Source organism: Triturus cristatus, chromosome 2_1, assembly GCF_964204655.1.
Source record: "Triturus cristatus chromosome 2_1, aTriCri1.1, whole genome shotgun sequence".
Lineage (NCBI taxonomy): Eukaryota > Metazoa > Chordata > Amphibia > Caudata > Salamandridae > Triturus > Triturus cristatus.
The window spans coordinates 1,126,839,064-1,126,865,574 of record NC_140581.1 but is presented as its reverse complement, the minus strand read 5'-3'; the positions used below and the strand labels follow the sequence as shown (position 1 = coordinate 1,126,865,574).

The following is a 26,511-nucleotide window of genomic DNA, read 5'->3' as shown; positions in this document are numbered from 1 at the left end:
GGATAGCAATAATCTGTCATATAATTATACTTGCCCCTGCTTAAACCAAAGCCTGCTGGGTGACTGCAGAGAAAGTCTCAAAACAATTTATTGTGTTAAAGCGCTAAAGCAATCAGTGCCAAGACACTGTTGTTTACAGAATCACACTTTAATATCAATTTTAGTTTACGTCTGTAGAGCAGTTAATGAGATGTCCTCTTCTGTTGGTGGAATCTGTAGCGATTCAGTGACTTGCTACTAAAGGTCTTCTTCTGTATGGGTTAGTGCAGTACAGTGTGGCACCAGCGGGGCATTAGGAACCATGCCTCTCATTCTACTCTTATGTTGGAAGGTTCGTTGGCTTATTTCAACACATCCATTTAGTGCTAATCGTAATCCCTGTATTTCCTACCCCAGGTTTACCTCCCTGGTCATCTACTTATCTCTTGCTTACTTTGCCACTGGATTCAAGCTAGCCTGGCTGATGAGGGGTGTTACTCGGAGACAAGTTCCACATCGAGTGGAACTCAGGATTCATGTATGTCTTCCACCAATCCCACTTCTGCACTGAATTCTGAAGCAGATCCAGACAGACTGGACCCTGGTCATACTACTGGGCACAAAGAGTATGGTATCCAGAGCATCTGTGCTTCAGTATTTACCCTCCGATCAGGCTGCCCCCCCAGGAGAATCTGCTGTCGCAGCCGAAAGGTCAGGTGCCTCACTCCGGCCTCCGCAAGCTCCGTTTTCATGCGTGGAGATTGAGCAGCGACAGCTGAACCACTTCGACTTTCCTACCGAGGTAGTTGATGTCATCTTGACAGCCATGCAAAACTAAACTAAAACCGGATACGCCTGTCATTGCGATAAATTTGTGGTTTAGTGCAGCACTTGCCAGAGTGAACCTTCCAGGCCAGATTATCTGATGATTTTTTATTTGTTCTGTCTCTCGCCTGGCAAGGCCTTTCTCTGGGCACAAATAAGAGTTATCTTTTAGCCCCCTCTGCCTTCTTACGGTTGCCTGATTAGTCATCTTTGTTTAAATCACTGGTTGTGATGCTCTTTTTGAAAAGGCTGCAACACATGTTTTCTCCATTTGTGATACCCCAATGAGACCTCAAACTCGTCATTCCCAACTTAATGTGTACTCCATTTGAACCGCTCCGCTGCTGTTCTTTGCTGCTTCTCACCATCAAAACTATGTTGTCAAAAGGTGAGGGATCTGCTAGTACTCTCTGTCAGAAGTGAAAATTACGTTCCTTTGGGAATGCCGTTTCTGGTACAGACTCAATCTAGCCCTAGATTCCTCACCGACCATGCTATCCTCCACATTCTATGATTGGACCTAATAAGATGTATGAATCTGCACACTGATCTATTAATTTGCTTTTTGGACTCTGTGTCTGAAGGCTCATACGGCCAGGAAACCAACTGGCAGCATGTTAGAGAGACACCTATTTGGGCTGCGTGCATCACTTATGGTGCGGCACCTTGCCACCTTCAGTGAGAATTGGTATCATGCAAAGATCCAGTTTGACCTGTGAGGGATATTCAAAACCACCAACTGGTATCCCAAAAAATCAGTAGTATTAAAAGGGAAGCAGCCCTGTTTCATGCACCTCAAACCAGAAGTTTTGCGGACACTTACCCCTGCAACTTATCTATGAAGTTGGTGTATTGTACAGCCAGCACATGCTAGTAATTAATCAGACCCGCCCTCTCTAGCATTCAAAAAAGTTATCCCCATTCTACAGTATGCAAACTCTTTTCTACATTCAATGAGTGGGAAACCATATCATCCAAAGATTCTCTGGTATGCCACAATAAGATGACAAATGTTCGTAAGTGATTTCTTGATCTCCCGGGTTCATACACAACTTTGGCTGGATGAATGAGACAAGATATTACCAGTTTGAATCTATTGGCAAGAATGTTAAATAAAATCTTCATATCAACTTTGAGGTGCACTATCGGATGGAGTCTGGTGCAGTGAAGACAGTCCTTCCTGGGTAAGACTCCGCTATGCTGTGCTAAGTTCATAAAACTCACCAGGAAAGCTGTTCTCTAAAGGGGATTTATTGTATGGCAGGTCGATATAGATAAATCTATTTTCTCTTTAGAAATGTCTTCACTGAGTAGGGGGTCATCCGTCGTCTCTAAGAGTAGGCAGGTCTAGGTGAGACAGAAAAGCAGTATTTTCTGTTCATTGAGTTTCCCCCTTTAAAGCAGTACTGGTTCTTGTAAAAGGTGGCATTTGTTCCTGCAACATATTGGGTGCTTGTCTGTAGGTAAAACATTAGTCATCAAGAACTGCTGGTATTACAGCATATGAGTCTCATTACTTTGAGTATTCAGCTATCAATCTTCCTCTTTTCCTGAATGCTTATAGTGATGTAAAAAGTGAGTTCATTTAGAGTTTTACTTGTTCCAACTTTGGCCTCATTAGGTTGGCAGGGCTTAAAACGTACTTGTCCCGGAAGAGTCTAATGGATAATTCAATCCTGGATTTTCTAGCGTACTTTTCCTCTTACATGTGATGGAATCTCTCATCATCAAGCCTCAGACCAAGGCCTTCACCACCACCCAGATGACTTATGACAATGCTCCTGAGCCCCTTTCCTCTGCAAGATATATTTAAATCTGATCCTTTAAGAAATGTTTTTGAACTGGCATCTGGTATTTTGAAAAATTCATTCCCTTTGTTCTTGCAGTGGAGAGTGCCAGACCTACGGCAAAGCGTAATAGAGAAGGCAAATGTCTGTTGTGGCAGTGTCTAGGATCTCACTCATTACGATAAGTAGGAGGGATCCAGATGAAAGAAAATAATATCTTATTGAGAGGGAGTGATAGGCATGAGATAGAAAAGTCATAGAAACGACTTCCAGTTTGGCTTTGTCTGCCTCCAGACTGGGTCTATCATCAGGTTCCAGTCTCCTACTTTCAACACTTTTGTAAAGCAAACTTTTGCTAAGATTCTGGAGATGTGACAGAGAAACCTAATTTGGGAGCATGTTGAAGACATAGATGGACTCCACAATAATCACTGTGCCTGATATCAGGAACTTCGCAAATACACATTTCCTCTAACATTTGGCTCAGATTTTTCTCACTGTATGCGTAGAGTTCTTGTCAACAGTATCGTCCCTCCTCATATATTAGTAGTGACAGTGAAGGATAAATCCCAGCCTGCCATTTTCATCTTTTGGCTGCTAGTTACCTCAAACCAGTCATGCCTCATCTTCTGCGACTCCTCCGGGGACAGGGGAGTTTCTTGCAGAAAAGCGACACCTTCCCGTTTGAATGGAGATAGGATATGATATTCTTTCTCTTGACAAAATGTGATATCACATTGACATTGAGCTATACAATATTGAGTGGGGTGGGTACTGATCTACTGCTCTTGGTTGTCATATTTTGTGGAACGTTTTGGGTGGGTTGAGTGGATTTAGGGGTCAAATACCTCAGGATGATAGAACCTGATGTATTGCTTGGCATAAGCATTAAGATAAATGTGTTACTCAGTGTAGGTAGTAGGTTTGAGACTTTGTCGTTCCATTGGAAGGATCTTGCCTGCAGTTAGAGGGTTTTATTTATTTATTTGTGAGTTTTTATATACCTCCAACTTGACCCAAAGGTATCATAGCACCTCACAGAGTAAGCACAGGAACATGACATGAGGTACATATAGAATAGATAAAATATACAGTAACGGTAAAAAGAGTGACTGGTAAACAGGATATATGTGAGCTAATAGCAGCAAATACCAAGTTATATAAAGCGTAAATAAAGATACAAAGCATGTGTAGACATAAGGAACTGAGGTAGTTAAGGTGGGGGTTGTTTGGGGGGGGAGAGTACTGTTGGGTGGGAGTTCTGCCATGTGGATACTTACACTTATTTATCTTGCGTGAGACAGAAAGTCAAGTAAGGCTCTGGCGTGTAGTTGTGGAAGGTGAGGGGGAAATGAACTACTAATCCCATTCCAATGACCTACCCTGGGGGAGTCAGTGAGATGTTGGATGGCAATGCATGGAGATAAGTGGAAAATAAATGGTTTTGGGGGTGGTAAGGGAGGGCCCTGGAATGGACTATGCATTCTATGGTTGCAGGATTTGGTGGCTCCCCATGGAAAGGAAAATTATAACGGGCAGGATGTAACTGTATGGATGCAACAATAAGTACATTTGGAGTGGAAAGTAGTAATGGGACATAGATTCTGCCTCAAGGTCATGTGGATAGTGAGAGGAATGGTGAGGTAGCATCCAGTAGGTTGCATCTAGGGCTGGGATCAATTGCCGTACCGCAAATCTGAGTAAGAGGCCAGTGTGGAACAGAAGTGAATGCAAAAAAATAGGTGCAGACCTATCACCGTGCAAGTGTATAGGTCCATGTATGGAAAATAGGGTAATGGTGTGGAGGATGGCGCTCAGGGGGGCCAACCCTGGACAGCATAGCTGTCAGAGATAGCATAGTAAGGTGTGGAAAGGATACTGGGAAGGTGGAGAACTGTGTGATCATTGGTAAAGAAGTAGATGGCCTCTCAACTTAGTCCTCTGCGAGTTCCTACAGTAGGAAATGTGATCATGATCTCTCATGAGTTTGCTTTTGCAACTTTGACTGGGATCAGCTGACTGAGCGACCTCCTTGGTCGCAGCTGAGCTTTATCTCTTCCTCCCCTGCTAATCTTTGACAAACCTGCACAGTCCAGCAGATTTGCTGCTACATATGTACATATTTGAAGATTCCTACCTTGCAGACATCGGTTGGTAGTCTTTTTCATCCCACAGATATTCTGATGCGTTTCTCCATGCATACGGATATGCAGTTTTTTCCCCATACACATACTTTGCAGCCTTGTTCCTTTTATTGCACAAATCTACAGTCTTTGCCCACCTCCCTTCCCAGACAAACATCTAGTGCTGGATTCAAACTGACCTGATGTAGAAAATGCTAATACTTATAAGGCTGTGTGGTCCCTTCATCAGCTATTTCTACCAAAGATGGCTTTTGTGGTCGGGTATGATATATGAGCATAGTATCTTTTAACCTTCTTTTCAGTGACCAGCATCATGCTGCAGCTATGGTAGACAAAAGAAACTCCCTAGCTCCTTGCTTGTATTGTGGGGGCAGCCAGGGAGGGCTGCCTAGGGGTCTGGCCACAGCAAAAGCTAGTCAGAGGGACCTAGAGAGTCAAGAAAGATACTTATTTATATGTACATCACCTGCTGCTTTGGGACAGGTACAGTTGCCATCATTTCCCTGTAAAACGGTGAAAGTGTGGGGTTAGTAAGAGTGGCGCAATCACAGTTGTCGGGGTAACAATAGAGGCACAATACCTGCTATCAGAAGAATGATTTCAGATAGAAGGAAGGCTTTAGCTGACCTCCTGTAAGGCTCGCAGATAGCACCATTTTGTCTCTTATGTTTTTTAAACAAGCTCTATTTTTCCCATCTGAAGACATTCAAAAATACAGATTGGAGAATTGACAGTTAATCGGGTATTTCCACTGAACCCAAGTTAGATCTTTTATGTGCCACTTGCTCAAAGCATCCTAACAAAGAGTGGTTTGATAGTTGTTTTTTGTTGAAAAAGATATGCTTGTTAGACACTGGCATAGATCACTGTGATTCGCAGATTATATATTATGGCATGTTACGATTTTTCTCGTTTATTTACCAGGGAACTGTTCTATTGTGTGTCTTTTTTCCTCACAGGAAAATTCCTTGTTGAACGTAACTCACAAAATGAGTTCTAAAAAGCCTTCTCCGACGCTTTCGCTCAAACCTGGCGATGTCTTTGAAGTAGAACTGGCGAAAAAAGAGAACAGTTTGGGAATAAGTGTCACGGTACTGTTTGACAAGGTTTTTAGATGTTTTCTTTTCCTATTTCTTCTTCACCTACTTGTTTTTGTGAAGTTAAAACAGCCATTCTGAACATGTTTAAATTTTTCATTATATTTTGTGACATTCAGATACGGTCAAGTTATTTCACTTGCAACAGAACTGTAATAGCATATATTTCTGTTTGTGGTTAACTGTCCTACCACCATCTTTAATATTGTGCACTTAAATTACTGTCACTGGCCAGACTTTCGAAGTTCAGTTTTTGCCCCACTAAATTATTGGTGGTGTTACACTTCCATTTTATGGGGGAAGTGTGCTAATCATTTACAGTCGATATTTCATTCAAAACTGCATGTTTTGTTTTCTCCACTTTCTCTTACAGACACTCATTTTAGCAGAATATCAAGTACCCCCCTCCTTGTATTTCTCAGTACTGGCTAGCATGCACAATAGTCAAACCCTATTTTGTGCAGTCTGAAATCAACAACCTTTGATCCTAAAAGATACCAACGTTGACCTTTTAAAACTTGTTCAGCATGGATGTTTTAATAAAAGTAATACATGTGTCTGGTTGTTTCAAACCAATATCTAGTCTAACATGCCACATTTACTCCTCAGGTTTGCTTGTTCTTTGCATGCTTTGTAGGAAACAGTAGTCAAATGTTTAGACAAATAAAACTTTTATGTTGAAATGAAAGCTTAATTAGACTTACCTCTATTTCCGAAAGCTACAGAAATCATCCTAGTTGGTAAGAAATTTAAAAAGGGATTTGTTTGCATTGGAAGTGCCTGATTTAAAAATATGTGTTTTACTTATTAATTCACATCATTTCACCTCAAGACTGGTGGTGCTTTGGAACTTAGCAGTGACAGTTTAGGATTGACTGGAGTGGTGTTGAGGGATTATAATATATTTGTATGACTCCAGAAGGACACACATGAACAGCTTCCAAACTGTGGTTGATTTCTGCCTGGAGCATGCTCCAGTACTTGTGTCCACTAGCAGATCATGAAGGCATCTTTTGCAGTGAATTAATGGGGATTTACATGACCGTTTCCCCCTCTACAGAGCCCTCATTTGTTCCAACATTGTTTAAAAGAGAGCCTTTTTTCTTCTCTCAAATGTATAGTCTTGATTATTTTGACATCAATTGTGTATCATATAAAAACAAGTGTTAAAGCCTTCCTACAAAATTCTAACCCAAACTGTTTTTACTTTACATGGCAGCCAGTTTTATGTTTGGGGTTATTTGGATTGGGTATGTGGCTGACAAGCTCCATCAGTGCCATACCAATTAGAGTTTGCGATCTTCTTTAGAATGGGATTTAGGGTGGACTCTGCCTGGAATTCTAGGGTAAAAATTTTGACAGTGCTGTTAAAACCTTAAAATGTGCCTGTGGCACCAAGCAAATAAATTGAGTAAAATAGAAGGAACACATGGAGCTGATTGTTTTGTATCACACCTAATGCAGCAAACCGCTGCTTGATATTGATGAGTCAGTGACCCTCAGGAGTACAAAAATGTGGGTTTAGCAGGTGTTCTGGGCATTGTACAGGAATACAGAAGGCCATCACTGCTGCTTTTCAGTAGTCAAATCTGAGTAGCTAATTTTTGTCCAATTCTTATTGGTATAGTTTATTCTTTATAATGCTGTGATCCCTCTAGATATTCAAGCTTTGTTAAAGTCATCAACTTTGTTGTTACTATTACTCTTAATTTTATCGAAATAAGACTCTGATCTACAATTTACTTTGCAAAAATGGTGTGTCCTACGTTTGGTGTATGCTGTCTGCCTATCTACCTCCTTCCTGTTTCTTCAGACCGACATTTCCACCGACTTGCTCAACAACCCAACCAACCCATTAAATTCAGAGGAATCCAAATTGGTCTCGAGTGAGTTCAGGAATCAAATGCGGCATCAAGTTGCATATCTGGTAGGCTTATTTATTGCTCCCAAACACTTATTTACCCTCACTTTTTTTTTAATTCCAAACATTTGCCTCCTCCTCCTCAGCTAACTTTCCAGATAAAAATAAAACCATGATGGAAAGGCTTTGTGGAATAAGTAGGTCTTGTACATTTACACAAATAATATGGAACTTGTCGTGTACTGCAGGCAGTCGTTGCAGAAGCAAGTGCCACACTTCCAAAGCTGATTTTAGTAATTTCCATGAGCATAATATTTTACGAACTACCCAATACTTGAGTAGGCATATGCCCACTCAGGACTTATTGATGTATTGTCCTGTCCTCATGATAAATTTCCCTCCTTTTTCTGGAATTGTCAGCACACAGTTGAATATTCTGCCTGAAGATCTGTGACATCTCCAACATCTCCTCCCTAAAACCATTCTGTTTGGGTACCTCCGGTAACCCTAGCAGGCTTCAGTGCTTAATCACCCTTTTAGATTTGTGATGCTTTATACATTATGATTGAGTAACAGCCAATCTATTTTTCATCTCATGAAGATCTTTAAGGAGAATTCTGGCCTTTTGACACCCTTTGCGTGGCATGTATGTCAACTGGGACAGTTGCTCCCTCTAACATTTCTTTGCAGTATGCTTTGCATCCATCACAGTTGTTGTTGTAATGAGTTTCAGTAGACATCAAGACCAGTTTCAAAGTGTCTAGATTGGTATTTGTGTAGGCATCTTTATGATCACTGAAATTAAATAGATTTTACTGCATTGATTAAACTGCTTCTGCTTGGGGTTTTCTAGCAGGACCCCTACATTACATTCAAATTACTTGGCCATCTTCTTCTTCTTTCAAGGTTTGTAATTATAGACGTTTCAATTTAACAGAACTAAAAGTGCAAGTTGTCCATCTATCCAGATTGTATACATTGTAGGTAGTAACTTTAGATACTTTAACTGAACTGCTAAGGTGAATGTTAATCAGCTGAGACTGTAGTAAAATGTAAGCAGCTGTAATATTCATTGTCCTTTGCCTTGACAATCGTCTAGGGGGCCTCTGTTAGCCTGCCATGTATAGCCTTCATTCCCAAAAATCCTGACGGGATTATGTTTCTGTTCAATTATATTTGGTTCTCTTGAGGAGAACTTGCTTTGGATGAACATCCTTAATTATACGAAATAGTGATGATGGAATGATTAAATCAATCTCAGCCGCTGCTAATTACTCGGTGCCACATCCCAGTCCATCGTTATTTTGCACACCATGCCTCCTCACTTTGGACCCAGCCCGAACTGCCAGGCTCTCCAGAAATTGCAACAGAGCTATTGAGGACTGGCTGCACCCTAAATGGGGCTCATCAGTCAGCTATAACTTGGTCACAGTGGCACAGTGTGCATAGGACCAAGCCTGGGCTACTTAGTTAGGACATCACAGTGAAGTATGCAAAAAAGTGATGGATAGAATGCTTGAAGGAATCTCACACACTGATAATTACTCAGGCTGCATGTCAGTCAGTTGTTGTTTTTGTACACATGCCGCCTCGGTTAAGAACCAAACATATGCAAATCAGTCTCTGTCTAGCTCCAATGGGAACAGTCCAGTCTGAACTGCCAGGCTACATCCTGTATGACCTGGAACACAAACAACCCGAGTAAGTAGCAGTGGCCCAGAGTAATTTACCAGCAGCTGGGATTAATTCATGCACTCCATTAATCTCTTTCTTGTACACTGCAGATGAACATCCTTCACCCATACTACCAAACATGTTCAGTTTGGTTTTATTTTGGCCATGTGGCCTGTATCAGGCTTGCTAAACCTGAGGGTTAAAAGGTGAGGCATCTGCTGTCCCTCCCAGAAACAATTGTGGGTCAAAAGGCACTTAGGCACAAGTATTTTACATACATTCCACTGCTACATTATTTCAGTAGTCTCCCTTCATTTCAAACTTTGATAAAAATGACATGCATTTAGATGGGACAGAGGGCACTACTCTTGAATTTCCCTGAAATTCATTAAGAGTTCAGTGCATCTAGATACGAAAATCTTTGGATTCGATATTTGTAAATATCTTCCTTTTTGTGATTTCCCAAAAATCCTTTGGAAAATGCCCAAAATATTTGTTTTCCAGGCTTATTCATACTTTCCTACATTTACTCCTGCATACTGTCTGTTGTGTGAGCAATCCAAAGACTCAAGGATGGCAGAAATTTGTGTTTGGGTATTTTATCCTTTTCCCCTTTTTCTCCAAATAACATTTGTTCTGATTGGGGGTTGAAAGAGCCTTCCACTGCAGGCCCTAAAAATATGTGGTTGCTGGGGGATCTTCCCCCATAGTTAAAGGTCTATTCCAATGCTTTAAAAGACAATGGTTAGGGAAATGCATTTGGAAAATTCAAACTTTGTGGGTTTTCCCAACATTCTTGTTGTTTACTATTTTTGGAACACTGGTTTTACCACCCATTTACTAAGTTCTAGTAACTAGGAGGATTTTCAGCAGCAGTGAATGGATTTTAGAGATGAACATTTTACAAACCGTATTTACACAAATTGATGATTGCAGTTGCACATTTCACACAAGTATAAAAATGTTTGAGAAGGAGGTTGAAAGTTTTATAATTGAATCAGTCTCTCTGAGATCACAGTATAATTTTTGTTCTGCATATACTACAAATCACACCTGTAGGTCAAAGGGGGAGAGGGTAATAAGGTCTAGTGCATGCGTTTTAACAATATATCAAGAATGCTTCTTTTCTTTTTGATACGTGTAGGGTGGTGTAAATACAAGTGTGAGACACGGTGGCATTTATGTGAAAGCTATAATTCCAAATGGAGCAGCTGAGCATGACGGCAGAATTCACAAAGGTAAATAATTGAACTCATACAATAGATATCTAAAAGAAAGATTGTTGTATATTCATAAAACCTATCTTATTAGTAACTATGACACAAAGTTTTTTTTATGGTTCATAAATAATTATAGGGACTCTGTTAAATGACTTTCAATTTTCAGTACACACATTTCCTAGCACACTGCTCTTCTCTCATTCTATGTAAACTGGAACATCATCATCTCCTCGTGAAGAGGGGTGGACACCACATATAAATGACCATCTCAATGTACCATGGCTTGACTCCATTTGCATTGCATACACTTGATGCATCACCTTCTATTTAATCTTTTTTCACAGGTATTTTTTTCTGATTCAAAGTTACACTATCGAAACCTGGCTCCTAGTCTCACCTGAGGTTACTACTATTTTAGATTTCGTTTTGTGTGGGGTAAAAGTATGTTAAACATTTTCATGGTTGATTAGGATTTATGAAAACTAGTAAGCAAAAAACCGCAGACAATTCATTTGCTGGAAACGCCCCAAAAATCTGGAACTCCATCCCCCCACATTAGACCCCCTCGTTCACAAAATTCAAAATCCTGCTCAAAGTACTCTTCCTCGACTGCCCTCGAGCGAACCGATAAGACCCAAGGAAGTACCTGAGCCGGCTCTCCATCTTACCTTAATTTTGTGACCGATGACACTGACTCGGATCAAGAAAACCTTGTGGACACTCGTCCTGTTTGAACAAGGAATCCTTTTGGATGCTCGTCTTGTTTGACCTGCACTCTCCACGCCCTTTTTCTCGTTCGCTCCTTTGTTCGATCTCTCCCCGGCTCGAACCCTCATGTTCTTCCATACTCGCTGTACTGTCTATTTGCACATAATTGTAACATGCTGTGAAGCACTCTGATACCTTCGGGTCCAGCTAGCGCTATATAAAACTCCTAAAATAAAATAAAAATGTTTTTGAGCATCAACTCAGTCTTTAAATAACCCTTCCTCTCAGAGCCTAAATCATGTACCTGGGGACTGACACCCCCTTATATTTTTCCTACTTTATTAGGAGACAGGTACCGAAAAACTGAATATCGTGAACCCTATTAGTAAGCTTTGTAGAAAATGTCAGTCAAGGAGGGGAGTTTCAAGTACCAGGTGTTATCCTAGCTAGATCAGTAGTCCTTCTTGACTTCAAGGGTAGCGTCTGTGGCCAACAACTGAGAGTAGTCATTCTCAGAGACTGGAATTAAAATGATCCCTTTATTGCTGGATATTTTATTTAAACTGGACACTGATATCTAGTCTAAAGTACATTGGAGTAGCACAAGAGTGTCTGCAGATAAACTGCCTTCTTTTGCACCATAAGGCTTTTTTCAGATCCCACATGATGCTTTGCCCTGACTGTGTCGTTTCATAAGACTTGCATTGGTCAGTTCCCTATGAACAGTGTATTGATGTCACTAGGAATAGTCATACCCAATGTAAAACAATGGCCCTTACAAGTGTTTAAAGTAGGAGAAAAGGGAGTGATACATTCTCCAAGATACACTGATTGGTCCTGCTGCTGTTAATAATTGCATGATATTCTTGAAAATATAAAAGATTGTCTGATTAAGATGCAAATGATTTAAAGAAGGATAGGTTTTCAGGTTTGTTATATTCCATTAAAGTCAGTGGAATCAGTACACAAAACACATTGATTCTCTATAGATGTCTGATATTGACCATAGGAAGTCAGAATGATTGTTGACAACAGTGCCTTTATCAGAAGCTCACCTCCTTTTAGGTTTTACCTGTACAGCGCTGTGCTTGTGAAATCTAGTGTGTTTAATATAAATCTTAAAAGGGGCTTGCATCCCACCCCCACTTTTCATTGGTTCGTGTGCTTGCCACTTACTTTCCCCCCGTTTCTATTGTCTGTCGCACACTATTTCCTGTTGTTCCTCGTGGGTTTGCTCTTATCGATCTCCTGTGGCCCTAGTACTCCTTTTCTTTCACATTGGTGGGTGGAACTTCGTCTATTCGGTTTTTTCTCCCTGCCTGCACACATTTGAAGTGTGTTTGTAATATCTCCCTGCCTGCACATATTTGAAGCATGCTTGTTGCATGTGTGTTTTTCACTGCACCTGCTCCGGTATGTGAAGCCCATCTCTTTCATGTGCTTTTTTTTTGTAGCCCTACATTTATGTCTATTGGCTCTCCCATGGACACCCACTGTTGCAATGCTTCTAGCGGTGCAAGGCACACCGCACAGCTCATGGCTTCATGTTGATGCCACTGCAGCCACCGGTCTCTTGTCCGACAGCCTTGTGTGGTGGCTCATCAGGTATTGTATGGGAAACGATGTAAGCAACTCTCACACGCCTACTATGATGTCACACTCACATAACTTCGACTAGACCAGTGGCCAAGCAACAGAGTTTCCCTCCCCTTTGCTTGCCCCATCTTGACCGCTCGATCCGCAGGGGTAATGGCAGATAGCACGCTGCGGCAGAGTACTCACCAACGGCCTCTTACTCATCTTTGCTACCACCCGGGTGTTCTCCTTAATGTGCAGCTCCCTCTATGTCGCCCGTGCACTATAATGGCTCTGGACGGTTCCTGGTGGTGCATGCTGCTTGCATTATTGTTGCTTGGTGAGTAAAGGTGAAATGTTATTTTTTCCGGATGGAAGTGAAGAGGGAAGAAATGTGCGTTTTTTGTGGGTTCTTGAGGTTGGGAATGGGGCATTACTGACTTTTACCACTGCATGCATAGTCGTCTACCGTGTATGGTGTGCATAGCATCTGACTCAAGGACTCAGATAACCCGAAAGAGGACCCAGCACCATTTCCCCAGTTGAAAAGCATTGACAGAATGAATTACTTGGGCAGTTCAGAGATTTAAATTTGCTTTACCAAAGTAAGCCTCATGGGAAACCACTAGCAATCCTAATGAACAGCCCATTTCTTTAATCTTGTTGTCCTTTGTGGATGATTTCCTGCCACCCGGTATTGATGCTTGTTTGAGTTCTCAGCATCAGTGTCTGTTGTTTTGGTTCCATTGTATTGATTTGCTTGCTGTGTCAGGGTTCCGATCCAGATTTTCTTTCTCAGGTAGACCTGCTTTACATTCTACCGTCCACCAGAGATTGTTGTTACAAAACATCCTCTTCCCTCTAACTTGGCCCCTCGCTGTTCTGTTCTCTCAAAAACAGAGCACTCTATCACCTCTCTGTCTGTTAATTTGGGCTGCGGGTGTGTCTAAATCAATTATTTTTTCATTTACTTATGTGTGACTACAGATCCCTGACTACCTGGTTGTACAGAAAGGGTCGATTGATTGGCTATTCTGCCTCCACCATACACTTCTTGCTTTATTTAAGTGCTGCTATTGCGATACACACAATGTAGCCACCATTCCTAAATTGTTTTTAAAATATCTTTTGTTTTTATGAGTAGAACATCAATTTTAGTAATTGTCCTTGGTTTTAGAAAACTGCTTTACATAAACCCTAACCTAGAATTGTACCAGTGGCAGCTATAAGAAAATGTGAACCATTCAGTTAAAAGTGAAACATCAGTTTATCCCAGTGATTCATTTTTGAAGCATAGGTGGACATGGATTGAAGGTTTCTAAGTAAAATCAAATCATTTTTAAAATGTTGTATAAAAAAACTAGGGATTCTGTACATTGTTGTTATATTGTTGTCTAGTTTCCCAAAAAGCTCATAATGCCAAAAGCCTACCAGGCTGCAGTGGTCCGCTTTAATAACAACTGATTATTTTATAACAAATGTATAAAATGCTGTGTCCTCACTCTTGTGATTGAAGACCACGTCCAAGGATTTTTCTTAGGCCAAAGTTTTGAAGTATTACATTCATGTGCATCAACAAACACTGTAAAAAGCAGTCTGATTGTTTTATTAATCTGGTGCTGAGCTCAAGGGAGTTACTAAGTGGAAATATAACTTTTACTTGTGTTCAAGCTACATCACACAGCGATGTCCACTTGCCTCTCTGCCTTCCTTGTATTAGTAATCCCTCTGAGAAGATCCCCAAAGTAATCAATTTTCTGATATAGGTTACCTCCTATGTACGTTTTAATAAACTTGCCACTGTATATCGATGGCCATTCGGATTGAATTACATTGAAACACTCAACTGCTTTTGTCGATTCTTTTTATTAAATGATCATTTAATTATAAATTTAGTTATACAGTTCTAAACTTGTTTTTGCCTGAGCTTTGTAGTACTTTATCTTCAGACTTAATAGTGATTATTTACAGCCAGAATTATGGTTTTGACTTAAGCCATCCCTTCCATTGCTAAGTCATTGGGAAATCTGGAGAAGCTTTCTGGTTTGCTTCTGTTAGCCTCTCATTGTGAGCATTGTGAAATAACCGCCATTGCGCGTAAAAACTCCTTACTCCCTACTGTTCCTCCCATAATCTTTATTTCCATATACTGCCTACAGTTAACCTGACATTCATTTTCATTATCCACTTATAGACTTCTGTTACAGGTGTATTTTTCAGATAATATTTTCCAAAACGTATGCAGAAACCTCACATAGTAAGTACTGTCAATGCTGTAAACCATGGATCCTACCGTACAAGCCTCTCTCTTCCCTTTGGAAACACACCTGAAGGATTCTAATAAAGAGATTATTCTGTGATCTGATTAGGTCTCAAGATGGCTTTGCTCACACTGACGAAGGAATGATATTGACACTAGTTCTTCCTCTAAAGGTCCAATCAGAATTCCTTTAATGAGTGGGAAACCTAATTGACAAAAAGTTCCCGCCCCACTAGTTGGACCAATATGCCTGACTTTTCACTTTCTGGCACTTTTGTGCACAGTTTTGGTAGCACGGGCTTGGGCAAAGACATGCAGTGCTAGCCACCCCCTAATACATAGTGATTGCCTAAACTATGATTCAATGGTGGTAAATGTGGCAAACTGAGTTTTTTCTTCTGTGAAGCTATGCTGTATCCTGATGGAGCTAATAAGACCTTGGTCAATATCGCAGGTGGTTGAGCATGTTTCACGGTCTTTCAGCTGATGAGCCCCTAAAGGAAGTTTCACTAGGATAATGTTGCACCAAGGACATTCCCCCTCTCTGTCGAGGGATATATCCACCAGTTTCCACATCAATTGTATTTTTATACTCAGCCTTGACAAGCAGTGCTCCCCATCATGTTTGGCTGGTGTTGCAGGAGTTCAATATTAGTCTTATGTAAAGCATTAGTTTTTCACTGTCGTAACTCTTGTATTTATAGTCCTCAGGCATCCCTTTCTCCTTCCTTTGTTCAACTGACAAACATTCGTCACCATGGCCTGAATATGACTTGGGCATAGTCAAATGCCTGGATGGAATTTCCCTGTGCTCAATTATAAACGGCCCCATATGTCCCACACCTGGAATCTTTTGACGTGGCAACTCTAGTATCCTCTTGTCTTTTAGTCAGGTACAATGTAGTGTAATTATATCCATCCATCTAGTGGCGAGAGAGATGGAACAGAAGGACAATCCAAAGGGGCTGGCAAGCTACTCTGCTCTTTTTTTCTTCAGCCTAAATGCACATCCCTTTACAGGAAGTGGTGGGCAATCAATTCTGGCAGGTATTCTCCTATACAGACCTCCCGGTTCCCCCCCAATCTCTCATTGATTTTTATACTACGGCTGCTGATCTATCGCTTAAACACCCCCGTTTCACTATATTAGGTGATTTTAACCTGCATGTGGATGACACCTCTTGCACCAAAGCAGGACTGCTCCTTAATACCATGGTGGGCCTCAATTTGACCCAGCGGGTTAGTGGCCCCACGCATCTGGCTGGCCATACGCTGGACTTATTGTTCACCAACCATCCCAATCTGAATGAATCTTTATTTTTCAATTAATCAAAATTGTTACAATATTCTATCAATGAACAAAAGCTTGTCTAAAATCTCACACAATTAGATAGGAATGAAAAGACGTTTAAAACGATTAAAATAGTAAAAGGATTATTACTAGGACTATTGTCCTATCTAGCAATAAGGTGTTGTACATGGGACTTGAGGAAAAGTTTTATCATAGTCTCTCTTGCTTGATGGCCGACTGAATGCTTTTATGTCTCAATTTTCAGTTTCAGTGTGACCCGGATTGCGTCTGTGAATTTCCCTAGTTTGGCCGCAATTTGAGGTGGTTTAGCGGAGAAGCATAGGTCTGAACCTTCTTTGCAACTTTGTAGGCCAAGCAACCTACAGATGGGGAAAACCAAGCGCTGCTGCTCACTGACTAACTTTGGGTAGCAGCACAAGAGATGGAGCCAAGATTCACGGTGGTAGTTGCAGAGTCGGCAAGCCACTGAATTGTCCTGCCGGGCCCAAGTTGAGTTAAAATCCGTGATGGGCAGAGCGAGAAGTCTCATGTAGGTGATTCTTCCCCGAGCCCGGACTGTCAGAGCTTGCTCAAGGTAGGGCTGCGGTTTTCCCATGATGTATGAGGAGTCCAGAGAGGAAAGATTGAATTGGTGATGCAGGCTTTCCAGGTCCCTTTCAAAAAATATTCTCTTGGCCTGAGTATTCACTGTTTTCCTCCAGGCTGTAATTGGGATGTCGGGGTTGTGCAGATTTTGGACGTCAATGTCCAGTAATCTAGTGGCTGCTGCCAAATGCACCTTCCATGGGAAAACCTCCTCTTTGAAGAACGTTTTAATTTGCCTTTTTAATGACATTTCTGGGACTCGCATGGTCCTGATATAGTATTTTATTAAATCACCTGAGCAAGTAATGTCTGGACTGGTGAGACCCAGCTCCAGCCTTACTCTTGCTCTCCTGGACTGTCTAGGGTGAGCTAGGACCTTATTATAAGCCAAAATTTGATGGTTCGCGAGGAACTTATTGAAGGCACTGGGAAAAACCTAAATGGACATAATTAAGAGAGGACACTAATTTTGCCTTAAGAACTTTCAGAATGGGTTCAGCAGTTGGACTGTGAAGTCGCTGATTCAGGCTTTTTAAGGAAAAAATGATGCCTGCCGCTTTCCTTCTCTGAAGTTTCAGGTGGGTTGTAGATTTTGCCCCTTCTGATAGCCAGAAGCCCAAATAGTTGTATCTTATACTTGTTTTGATTTGCTGGTCCCCAAGTCGCCAATGTATGGTCTTCTTTTGTGGGTACTTCCCGAATATAAGTATTCTGGTCTTCTCCTGATTCACCAGGAGTTTATTTTGTTGATTATATCAATGCAAAGCTTTTAGGGCCTTCTGCAAGCCGGTTCTTGTGTGGTCAATTATTACGATGTCGTCCACATACTGGAGTATTTGAAGCCGCATATTCCCCAGTCTTAGAGGCAGTAGACTTGCCCCCTCCAGCGCTTTCCCCAGTTCAGTTGTGTACAGATTAAAAAGTATAGGGGCAAGTACTCACCCTTGTTTTAGACCGTTATTAGTTGGTACCTTGGCGGTGACTGATGGTTGACTGATTATAGTACGGAACCAGGTCCCCTGATATAGAGAAATTATGGCCTTTAGCAGCTTTTTTCCACAGCTTCCCTCGATCGACCCGGTCTAAAGCTGCATATAGTCCACAAAACAGCAGAAAAGTTGTAGCTGAGATGGCTGGGTAGCACTTTTAGACAGATGGCCCAGTACTAAGATGTTATCTGTGGTGGAGCTTTCGGCCCTAAATCCTGTTTGGAAAAAGGGAAGAATGTTATCATCTGTTGCCCAGGCTTCCAGTTCTATCAAAAGTATTCTGGCATATGCTTTCGCTTTAACATCTAATAAAGCAATAAGCCTATCATTTTCGGGTTTTGTGCTGTCCCCTTTTTTTTTTATAAATTGGGGAAAGTATTGAGCCTCTCCACGACGATGGAACAGTAGAAGTGGCGAAGGTATGCTTAAAAAGTGTTGTTAGCTATTTTGCCCAGAATCCCTGCGAAGCTTTGAACACAGATGCGGGAACTCCATTGGGTCCTGGAGCGCCATCTGACCTCCTTTTTTTGATCAGGGTAGTTACCTCGGTCACTGTGATGTTAGTAGTTTTGACAACTTTATCTTTTATTGGAGATTGTTGATGGGAATAAGCTTGAATGATATTCTGATGGGTTGAGTACAGCTGAGTTGCATGTTTAACCCACTCCAAGGCTGCCACTCCGTTTTCTTTTATCTGACCGGTATAAGTGAATTGCTTAATATATCTCCAAAGTTGGATATGTCCCCTTTCTTTCAGGAACGTAAAAATGTTCACCCATTCTGCCTCGATTTTCTTGGAGCGTATTTCCCAGACTTTCTTCCTGTGCACTGCACAGAGAGCTTTTATTTCCTGAGTATGGGGTATTTTGGTGCCTTTCCTTCTTGCCTTCAAGGCCCTTGAAAGACTGCGTTTTGTGTGAATTAGGTCTCTTGATTTAATACATTGCGGGGGTCCCAGAGAGTGGGTGTCCTGTACTTGGGTGCCTCCAGTTCGTACCCCTAGAGCTGATTTTAATTCTACTAGGAGTGCTTCCCAGAGCACTTGGGGAGAGTCTATGCTCATGACAATGGAATTTGATTCTTTGTAAATTACCCACTCCAGGAGTTTGGGGCCAAGATTAATAGTCCATTTTATTCTACTCAGGACTTCGTAGCGTTCTTCGCCGGTTGAAACCCCCAGTTTTTCCAATTGTGTTGCGAATTCCCCGTTTAGCTGCAGGGTTAGCCTCAGTGGCCTGTGATCGCTCTCATCCCTGTTGTCCACTTCAAAGTTGTTAAAGTATGGTACTAGATGATCCGAAATAAAGATATAGTCTATTGTAGACTTGTCCCTGAAGGTGGGGAGTGGGAGTCAGAGAGGATCCGCAGCTGTTTTGATGGTGTGAGCAGAGACCAGACTATGATTTAGAAAAAACTGCTGCAGTGAGGCACCATCAATGTGCGGTAGGATATGCACTTTCGACTTCCCTAGCTCCCGAGTGTTCAGGTCACCAGCGATAACAGGGAGGTGTGAAACATATTTGTTTATAAGCTGGTCCATTTTTGTTGTCAGTATTTTTAGAACATTTTCTTTTTGCTGGGAGGCAGGGTTTACATAGCAGTTGATTACCAAGAGACAAATTGGGTTGTTGTTAATTTTCAGTCCGCTAACTAGGACCGCTTGCATGTCTGGGATGTTGGTTGCAATAAAAGTTGTCTCTAGTCTGCGTGCTTGGTTTATGTAAATTGACAGCTCATCAGAAGCTCTCTCGAAGATGTTGCGTTTTATAGCTGTGGTATGTAATTCGTAGAAGCCGTGAAGAATTAATAGTTAGGTGGCCCAGGTCTCTTGTAGGCACAAGATGTAATTTCCACGAAAATAGTTACTCACTAAACTGTACTCAAGCAGTCTTTTTAAGCCAGCTACATTCCAGGAGATCATGGACAGCTGAATGTTATTTCCGGATTTCTGGTGCTGAACAGATGGATGGCAGGGTTTTTGATGTTAGAGGTGCCGTCGTAGTTGCTTCTCTGCTGGACGAGACCTAATGCCCCCCCCCCAGGGGAATGGCTTGGCCTACTTGCATGCACTGTCCTATGTTCAGAGGTGCTTGTAATCCTGAATGTATGGTACAGACTTGGCTCTGCAGCCAATTTATTTGCTTGTGGGCTGCACACTGTCCCCTTTAGGACTGAGTAAACTTCCTTAGTAGGTGATGGTGCCGCTAACACGTGCGGATATTTCTCTGGGACGGGAAAAGCAATATCAATGCCCCAGTCTGCCATTTGTGTTATTTCTTCTGGAGTTAACCCCACGCTGGTGTGACGACTCGGCCCTATCGAGGTTGATTCCCCATGGGTGTCACTGGTAAGGCGAAGGAACTTAACCCAGACTAATTCATCCGAGTATGTTCCTGACAGCGTCGGAATGTATTTAAATAGACGAAGTATATTGCCCCTATTTAAGATGTCATGTTGGCCTTTGATGAGATATCTAGGCGTGAGGATTACCTCATGTGATTTTTTGCAGACTTTACTTAGATTGCTGACTTGCTCTGCTTTTTGATGGATGTTTAAACCAGTGTATAAGGTAATTTGGTTGGCGCTTGGGCCTATGTCACTCTGACAGGTCTCTAAGCTGGTCCTGGGATTTTGTGTTGGCGGACTGGTCCTCAAAGGAGCCGATGGGAGGGGGCCCTGGGGGGCACAGATCCCAGAGTCAGATCCTTGTTCCTTGGGCGAACTTAGTTGATCTTTGTGCTCCGACTTCTTGATGTTGATGTTTGACGGGGGAACTGGTTGAGTATTTATTGCCGGACCTGGTAAGCTGTGCGAATCCCCCGTTCGGGGAATTGACTGTAATGATCTTTCAGTCGCTTGTTTTGCTTCTGATGGAATTAATACTGTAGATTTTTCATCACTCGAAACATGTTTTATAGTGAAAATTGGAAAATTCTAAATTTTCCCATTGTCGGCTTGTGATATTTGATTACAGGTTGACACGGAGAGGGCAACTTTTTTTATTACCTTTATTTTTTTCTCTAATTTCCTTAGCTTTTTTTGGCCCTCCTTGAAAGAGGTACGCTCATTCTTCCCTGGGTGGAATCGCTGCTCTCAAGCTCTTTGGCTAGCTGTATAAATCCAGGGCTGGTGTTGAGACCTAGTGAGCTGATGTGAACATTGGTGGATGTGGATAAAACTTGGTTGTCGAGCTTTATTATAGGATTATTCTAGAAAATTGTAACCAAATTGGCTTGATGCTTTACACTGTTTATTGTGGATGCCGTGCCACTGTTATTTAATTGGCAACTAGTTCCTTCTGTTTGTTCCTTCAATGAGGCTACCAAGGCTGTTAGGATTTTAGGGAGTGTTGCCCATTTATCGATCAGTTCAGCGCATGTGCAAGTACAGTGTTGATTGGCATGCGTGTCAGTAAGCTTGTTTTCTATAAAATCCACCTTGTTGTTTAGCTCCACCAAGCGCTGTGCAATTGTAGATAGCAAATAAATTTGCAGCTCCATTTTATTGGACTGCCAAAGTAGTGCCCTTGCCGTAGGACCAGGGTCATTTATGAAGCTCCTACTATGTAGACTTTGTCTTTGAAAGCTTTGTGTTGGAGAAGAAGAGAGCTGAGTATCTTTGGCCATTTTGAGGAGTTGTGAAGCAAGTTCTTTGTATCTTTGTTTCCAAATTCTGTAGAAATATTGGTGATAGGAACCCGCATTTTCCGTGTTGTGCAGGTGTCTCAGTCTTACTTGAGCCGAGTCCTGATGGCTCTAAGGAGGACATCAGAATAGGGGACTGCAAAGTTGCTTGTTGGTGGCAGTGTATTTGAACTGGGACAACCTGCTCATGTTTTCCATGGATTGGAGCAAAGGTGGTCCCAGGTAAATCAGATAGATCAATTGCTTGTTTATATTCATTTCCCGGCCAAGTGCAGGATTGCAACCGGCGTCTCCCAGTTTGAGTGCTCTGGTCTAATATTGCAGAGGGTTGAATATTATGAGATCTCTCCAGGAGGGGGTTTGTGACATTGCTGGATTTAGTCCTTACTGGTAAGTCGATCGGAAAGGGGGGATTCTTATCATTAAAATGAGGTTTGTGAAAAAATTGAGTGATAAGGCCTGCTTTTGGTGACTTTAAAAATGACTTCGGGTCAGGGACTGTGTTCCTTGAACTCCTTAAGTTTCTGGGTGAGACTTGAGTCGAGGGGTTTGGTTTTACAAGGACGTTTCCTTGATGTTGCAAAGCTGTTTTTTTAGGCATCCTGTGGTTGAGGCCCAGCTGTCAATGACTGTGTTTTACCCCAATAGTCTTTACCCTCCTCTGGGGGTAGCTGATCACCGGAAAGGAAGGCTTAGCAAGTCAGCAAATCACGTCTCACCCGGGGGGCCGAAGGAAGTCACCCCTCTGTGCCTAGGGCGTACCTTTGTGTAGCCTCCCTGAGTCTCTGCTGCACACGGAGCGCCGGCGAGGCACTTCAGTTCCTTCGGCAGTGAGTCGCACTTCACTTCCTTCGGCGGTGAGTCGCATTACCAGAGAGAGCCTCAACGACTAGCAGCGACTGCCATTACACCAATTTCCCCGCTGCTGCTGCGCCAACCAAGGCAACCGCCGACGGCCCAGGAGCTGGGGGCCGCAGGCAACCGGACTCAACGTAATCCCTGGCTCCACCGGCTGAATCTGCAACCTTACGGCGTTACAGCGTTGCAAATGATTAACCAATTTACCGGGAAGAGAGGTGACTGGAGAGGGTGGCGGGACCTGGGCCTGGGCTCTGATAAACTTTGGGTGTGAGTAACTAAACAAAAATCAAAGAAGGATTTGCCTTGGACTTTGTTGTTCCACCTTTTCGTTTTGCTGGCATCATTCGACTTTCGCCACACGGTGTCGCCGGTGCGCTTCTGCAGACCCTGCACAATCCTACTGTAGCATCACACCACCCAAAGAAGCCTGGTCTCTGGCAAGCAACAAGCCCCCGGCCTCACACCACACGCCGCACACTGGGATCCCTCAGGGAACGGCACTGGCTCAGCAGAGAGACTGTGCTCTTCGCGGCCCTGTAACAGTCTAAGCAGGCGGACGGGCCGCGGCTCCGAACTCAAAGCTCAGCAGCAACACAAACAGGCTCCACATCAAAAATTCAGGTACTCAGGCAGGAATATCAGAATCAAACAAGTTTGTATTCAGTGTATAGTTTTTTGCACAGTACCTGCAAGGGTTACAGGGGTGAAAATGCAGATCCTGCTTGGCGTCCGAAGAGGGGGCCTCTTCAAAAACTTGGACCACACAGAAGTCCATCAGCAATCCCCGCAGTGGTGATCTGCCAAATACACAGCTGCCCCGCAGTTCACGGCGGTTCACAATGGCCCGCGGCTCTCTCCTCCGCTCCAGAAGACCGCTCCAGAAGTCCGCTACCACTACTGGCACTCCTGCCCCTCCCAGCCATCTGTGGTGTGGTGCGGGGGGCAGGGGAGAAGAAGCAGCAAGCGGCAGGCAGCGGAGCGGGGCAGGCAGGCAAGCTGCAGACAGCCAACAACAGCGGCGGGCAGGCAGCGAGCAACAGTGGCGGCATGTGGCTCCTCCTCTTCCTCTCCTCTGAGTCCAGAACACAAGACTGTGTACTTGCACTGTTGGGTAGGAACACATTACTGCAATATTCAAGTCACCACCCGAGGAGTCTGGTAGCAGAGTGGTCCCAATCTCACCACAACACCACCCCTCCCTCTCACTTGGTCAGACCACTTCCTAATCCCATTTAGTCTGGATATTACCCCTTGCTCTGACATTCCAGTCAAGGCCAGTGATTATGGTAGGAAATGGTTTAAAATTACCTGCTCATCGCTGGCCCCCACACTTTCCCATGGTTCTTGGCAGTCAGTAGGGGATCTAGACATTGATGTCTCAAAGTTTAATGGCTGGCTTTCCTCAGCCATAAATGTGATTGCCCCAATGCAACTGATAAATTCTTTCAGATTAAAACCTTCAGCTCCTTGGTTCACCTCCGCCTTGCGTGCTGAGAAGAGCCACAGTAAAAAACATGAGCGGAGCTGGAGACAATCCTATGATCCAGAGGCAAAAGCCACTTATAGAGCTGCCATTAAGAAATTCCACAAATTGAAACGTACCGTAATGAGAGAGTACTACATTGAGAAAGTCAGCTCCCTTGATAATTCCTCAAAAACTCTGTTCAAAATAGTGAAAGAGTTTTCTAAACCATCTGCATTATCTAGCTCAACCCCCCCTAGCCAAGGACTCTGTGATGGTTTATCTAACTTTTATCCCAAAAAGATTCTAGACATTTTTTCTACGTTCAACCAGTCCTTGGATATCCCAGTTCTTGACTCCAGGGTAACCAAGGAGGAGGCTTTTACGTCTTTTAAATCGATCTCTATTGACACCTTTTCTCAAAAAATGTTGGCATGCAAATCAGGCTCCCCTTTGGACCCTTGTCCAGCACAATTATTTAGTGCACTCGCCCCTCTTATTTTTTCTCCGCTGAACTTGATCTGGAACACCCCCAACACCTCCTTACAAACTGGTCATTTCCCTTCATCTTGGAAACAGGCCATGCTGATCCCTATTCTAAAAAAAACCTGAAGCCACCCATCGGTGTTTAGCAACTACCGGCCCATTTCCCTTTTACCTAAACCAGCTAAAATCCTGGAGAAAGTAGTGCAAGAACAACTCTCTAACTACCTTGAGTCCGGGCAACTTCTCCACGATTCGCAGTCTGGTTTTAGATCCAGCTATAGTACCGAGACTGCAATTCTGGAGTGGCAGAGACTAACCGCGAATGCGTGGACGCAGGCGATGCAGCAATGTTAGTGCTCCTCGACCTGTCCACGGCATTCGATACGGTCTCTCATGCCATATTGATTGAGAGACTGTATAGTCTTGGGATTCAGGGCACCCCTTTGGCCTGGATTAGATCTTTTCTAAGCGGTTGTACCCAACAGGTCTACCTTCAACCTTTTGTCTCGGAGAAGAAACCACTTAGTTGTGGTGTTCCCCAGGGCTCTGCCCTGAGCCCACTGTTTTTTAATGTCTACTTATCGCCGCTGGCCACGGTGGCAGAATCCTGTGGGGTCAGAGTGATCTCATACGCTGATGACACACAACTAGTGTTTTCATTTAGAGATCAGTTTTTCGAACTTCAGACGCTGCCTTAGCAACATCTCTTCCTGGATGTCACTTAACACTCTCAGGCTCAACTCGGATAAAACTGAGGTGTTGTTCTTTAATCAAAAAAGTCCCCCTCTACCTCTACTTTGGTGGCTACCTGAGTTGGTGGTATCTGCAAGGAATCTTGCATTCCTATTTGATAATGAATTGTCTTGCAAGGCTCACATAAATAAGGTCACATCTTCGTGTTTTGGTAAACTTATCATGATCCGTAAAATTCTCCCATTCCTTCCTTTGGATGCTCGCCGGACCATTATTCATGCCCTTATAACATCACACCTGGTATATGCAAACAGACTGTATGTCGGAGCGCCAGCCTATCTGGTCAAACGTCTGCAGATTGTGCAGAATGCGGCGGCAAGAATGATCTGTAACATCCCATATCGTCACTCAATCTCTCCTCACTTAAAAAAGTTACACTGGCTGCCCTTGACTAGTCACATTCAGTTTAAATGTCTGGTCCTGGCATTTAGAGCAATGCAGGGTCAGGGGCCGGCCTATCTCAGAGCTAAACTGAAGCATGCTCAGTCCAACCGATCTCTTAGATCAAATCCTCTTTGCCTCTTATGTACTCCCCGATTTTGTCGTTCTAGAATGGGGGGGCAGAGCGTTCGCAGTTATCACTGCTCGATCCTGGAACAGCTTGCCACTGTCCCTCCGTATGACAGAATCGGAATGCTTATTTAGACGCAATTTAAAAACCTGGCTGTTTTTCAACCCTTAGTCGCTCAGAGACACTTACAACTGCTTACCGTTCGCAGCGCCGGGACACCCCCGTCGGGGGTAGCTGCACGCTTTATAAGTTTCAAAATAAAAAAACAAATAAATAAATAAGTTCTATAGCGTTTAGCTTGCGCTTGCTTTTACACATAATGTAAGGGAAACACAACTTGCCATTAACAAGCTTTTTGCCATCTGGCAATGTAAGTAACCAAGTGAAACCTTTAAAGACACCTGTCCACTCAATGGTGTGGTTGGAGGCTTTTTCCTTTACTCAGTAATGAACTGAAAACCTATAATACAGATTCATATGTGTGCGTGTTACATGCCTGCCAAAAAGCCAATGGCAACTCTTCATAGTATTTTTCTTTATCCATTTAATCCATGGATGGGGCTTAGACTTTAGAAGGGGATCTGGTGGTTTTATGCACTGATGTCCTCCTTACTGTGGGCTAAGGGCATACTGACCTTCAGTAAGAAATTTTCAAACACAGGTATATTTAGGAAGCAGTTTTTGTCTTACTTTCAGAGATTTTAGGAAAAATGCAGTTAAAAACTGGCAAGGGTTTCAGGACCTCAAGGTCAGCAATTAGGGGTCATTACTCACTCCA

General features: G+C 42.8%; 1 protein-coding gene across 8 annotated transcripts in view; it reads left to right on the top strand.

The window, feature by feature from the left end:
* Window positions 1-26,511, top strand: part of PTPN13 (protein tyrosine phosphatase non-receptor type 13) — an 830,096-nt gene that overhangs the window by 516,449 nt on the left and 287,136 nt on the right. For 4 of the 8 annotated variants that reach the window (XM_085636548.1, XM_085636543.1, XM_085636549.1 and 1 more), the window contains 3 exons: window positions 5,695-5,841; window positions 7,646-7,759; window positions 10,512-10,605. In XM_085636548.1, the coding sequence (XP_085492674.1) occupies window positions 5,695-5,841; window positions 7,646-7,759; window positions 10,512-10,605 (355 nt within the window). The remainder of the gene's footprint in view (window positions 1-5,694; window positions 5,842-7,645; window positions 7,760-10,511; window positions 10,606-26,511) is intronic. The other 4 variants (XM_085636547.1, XM_085636550.1, XM_085636545.1 and 1 more) reach the window with 3 other exon arrangements.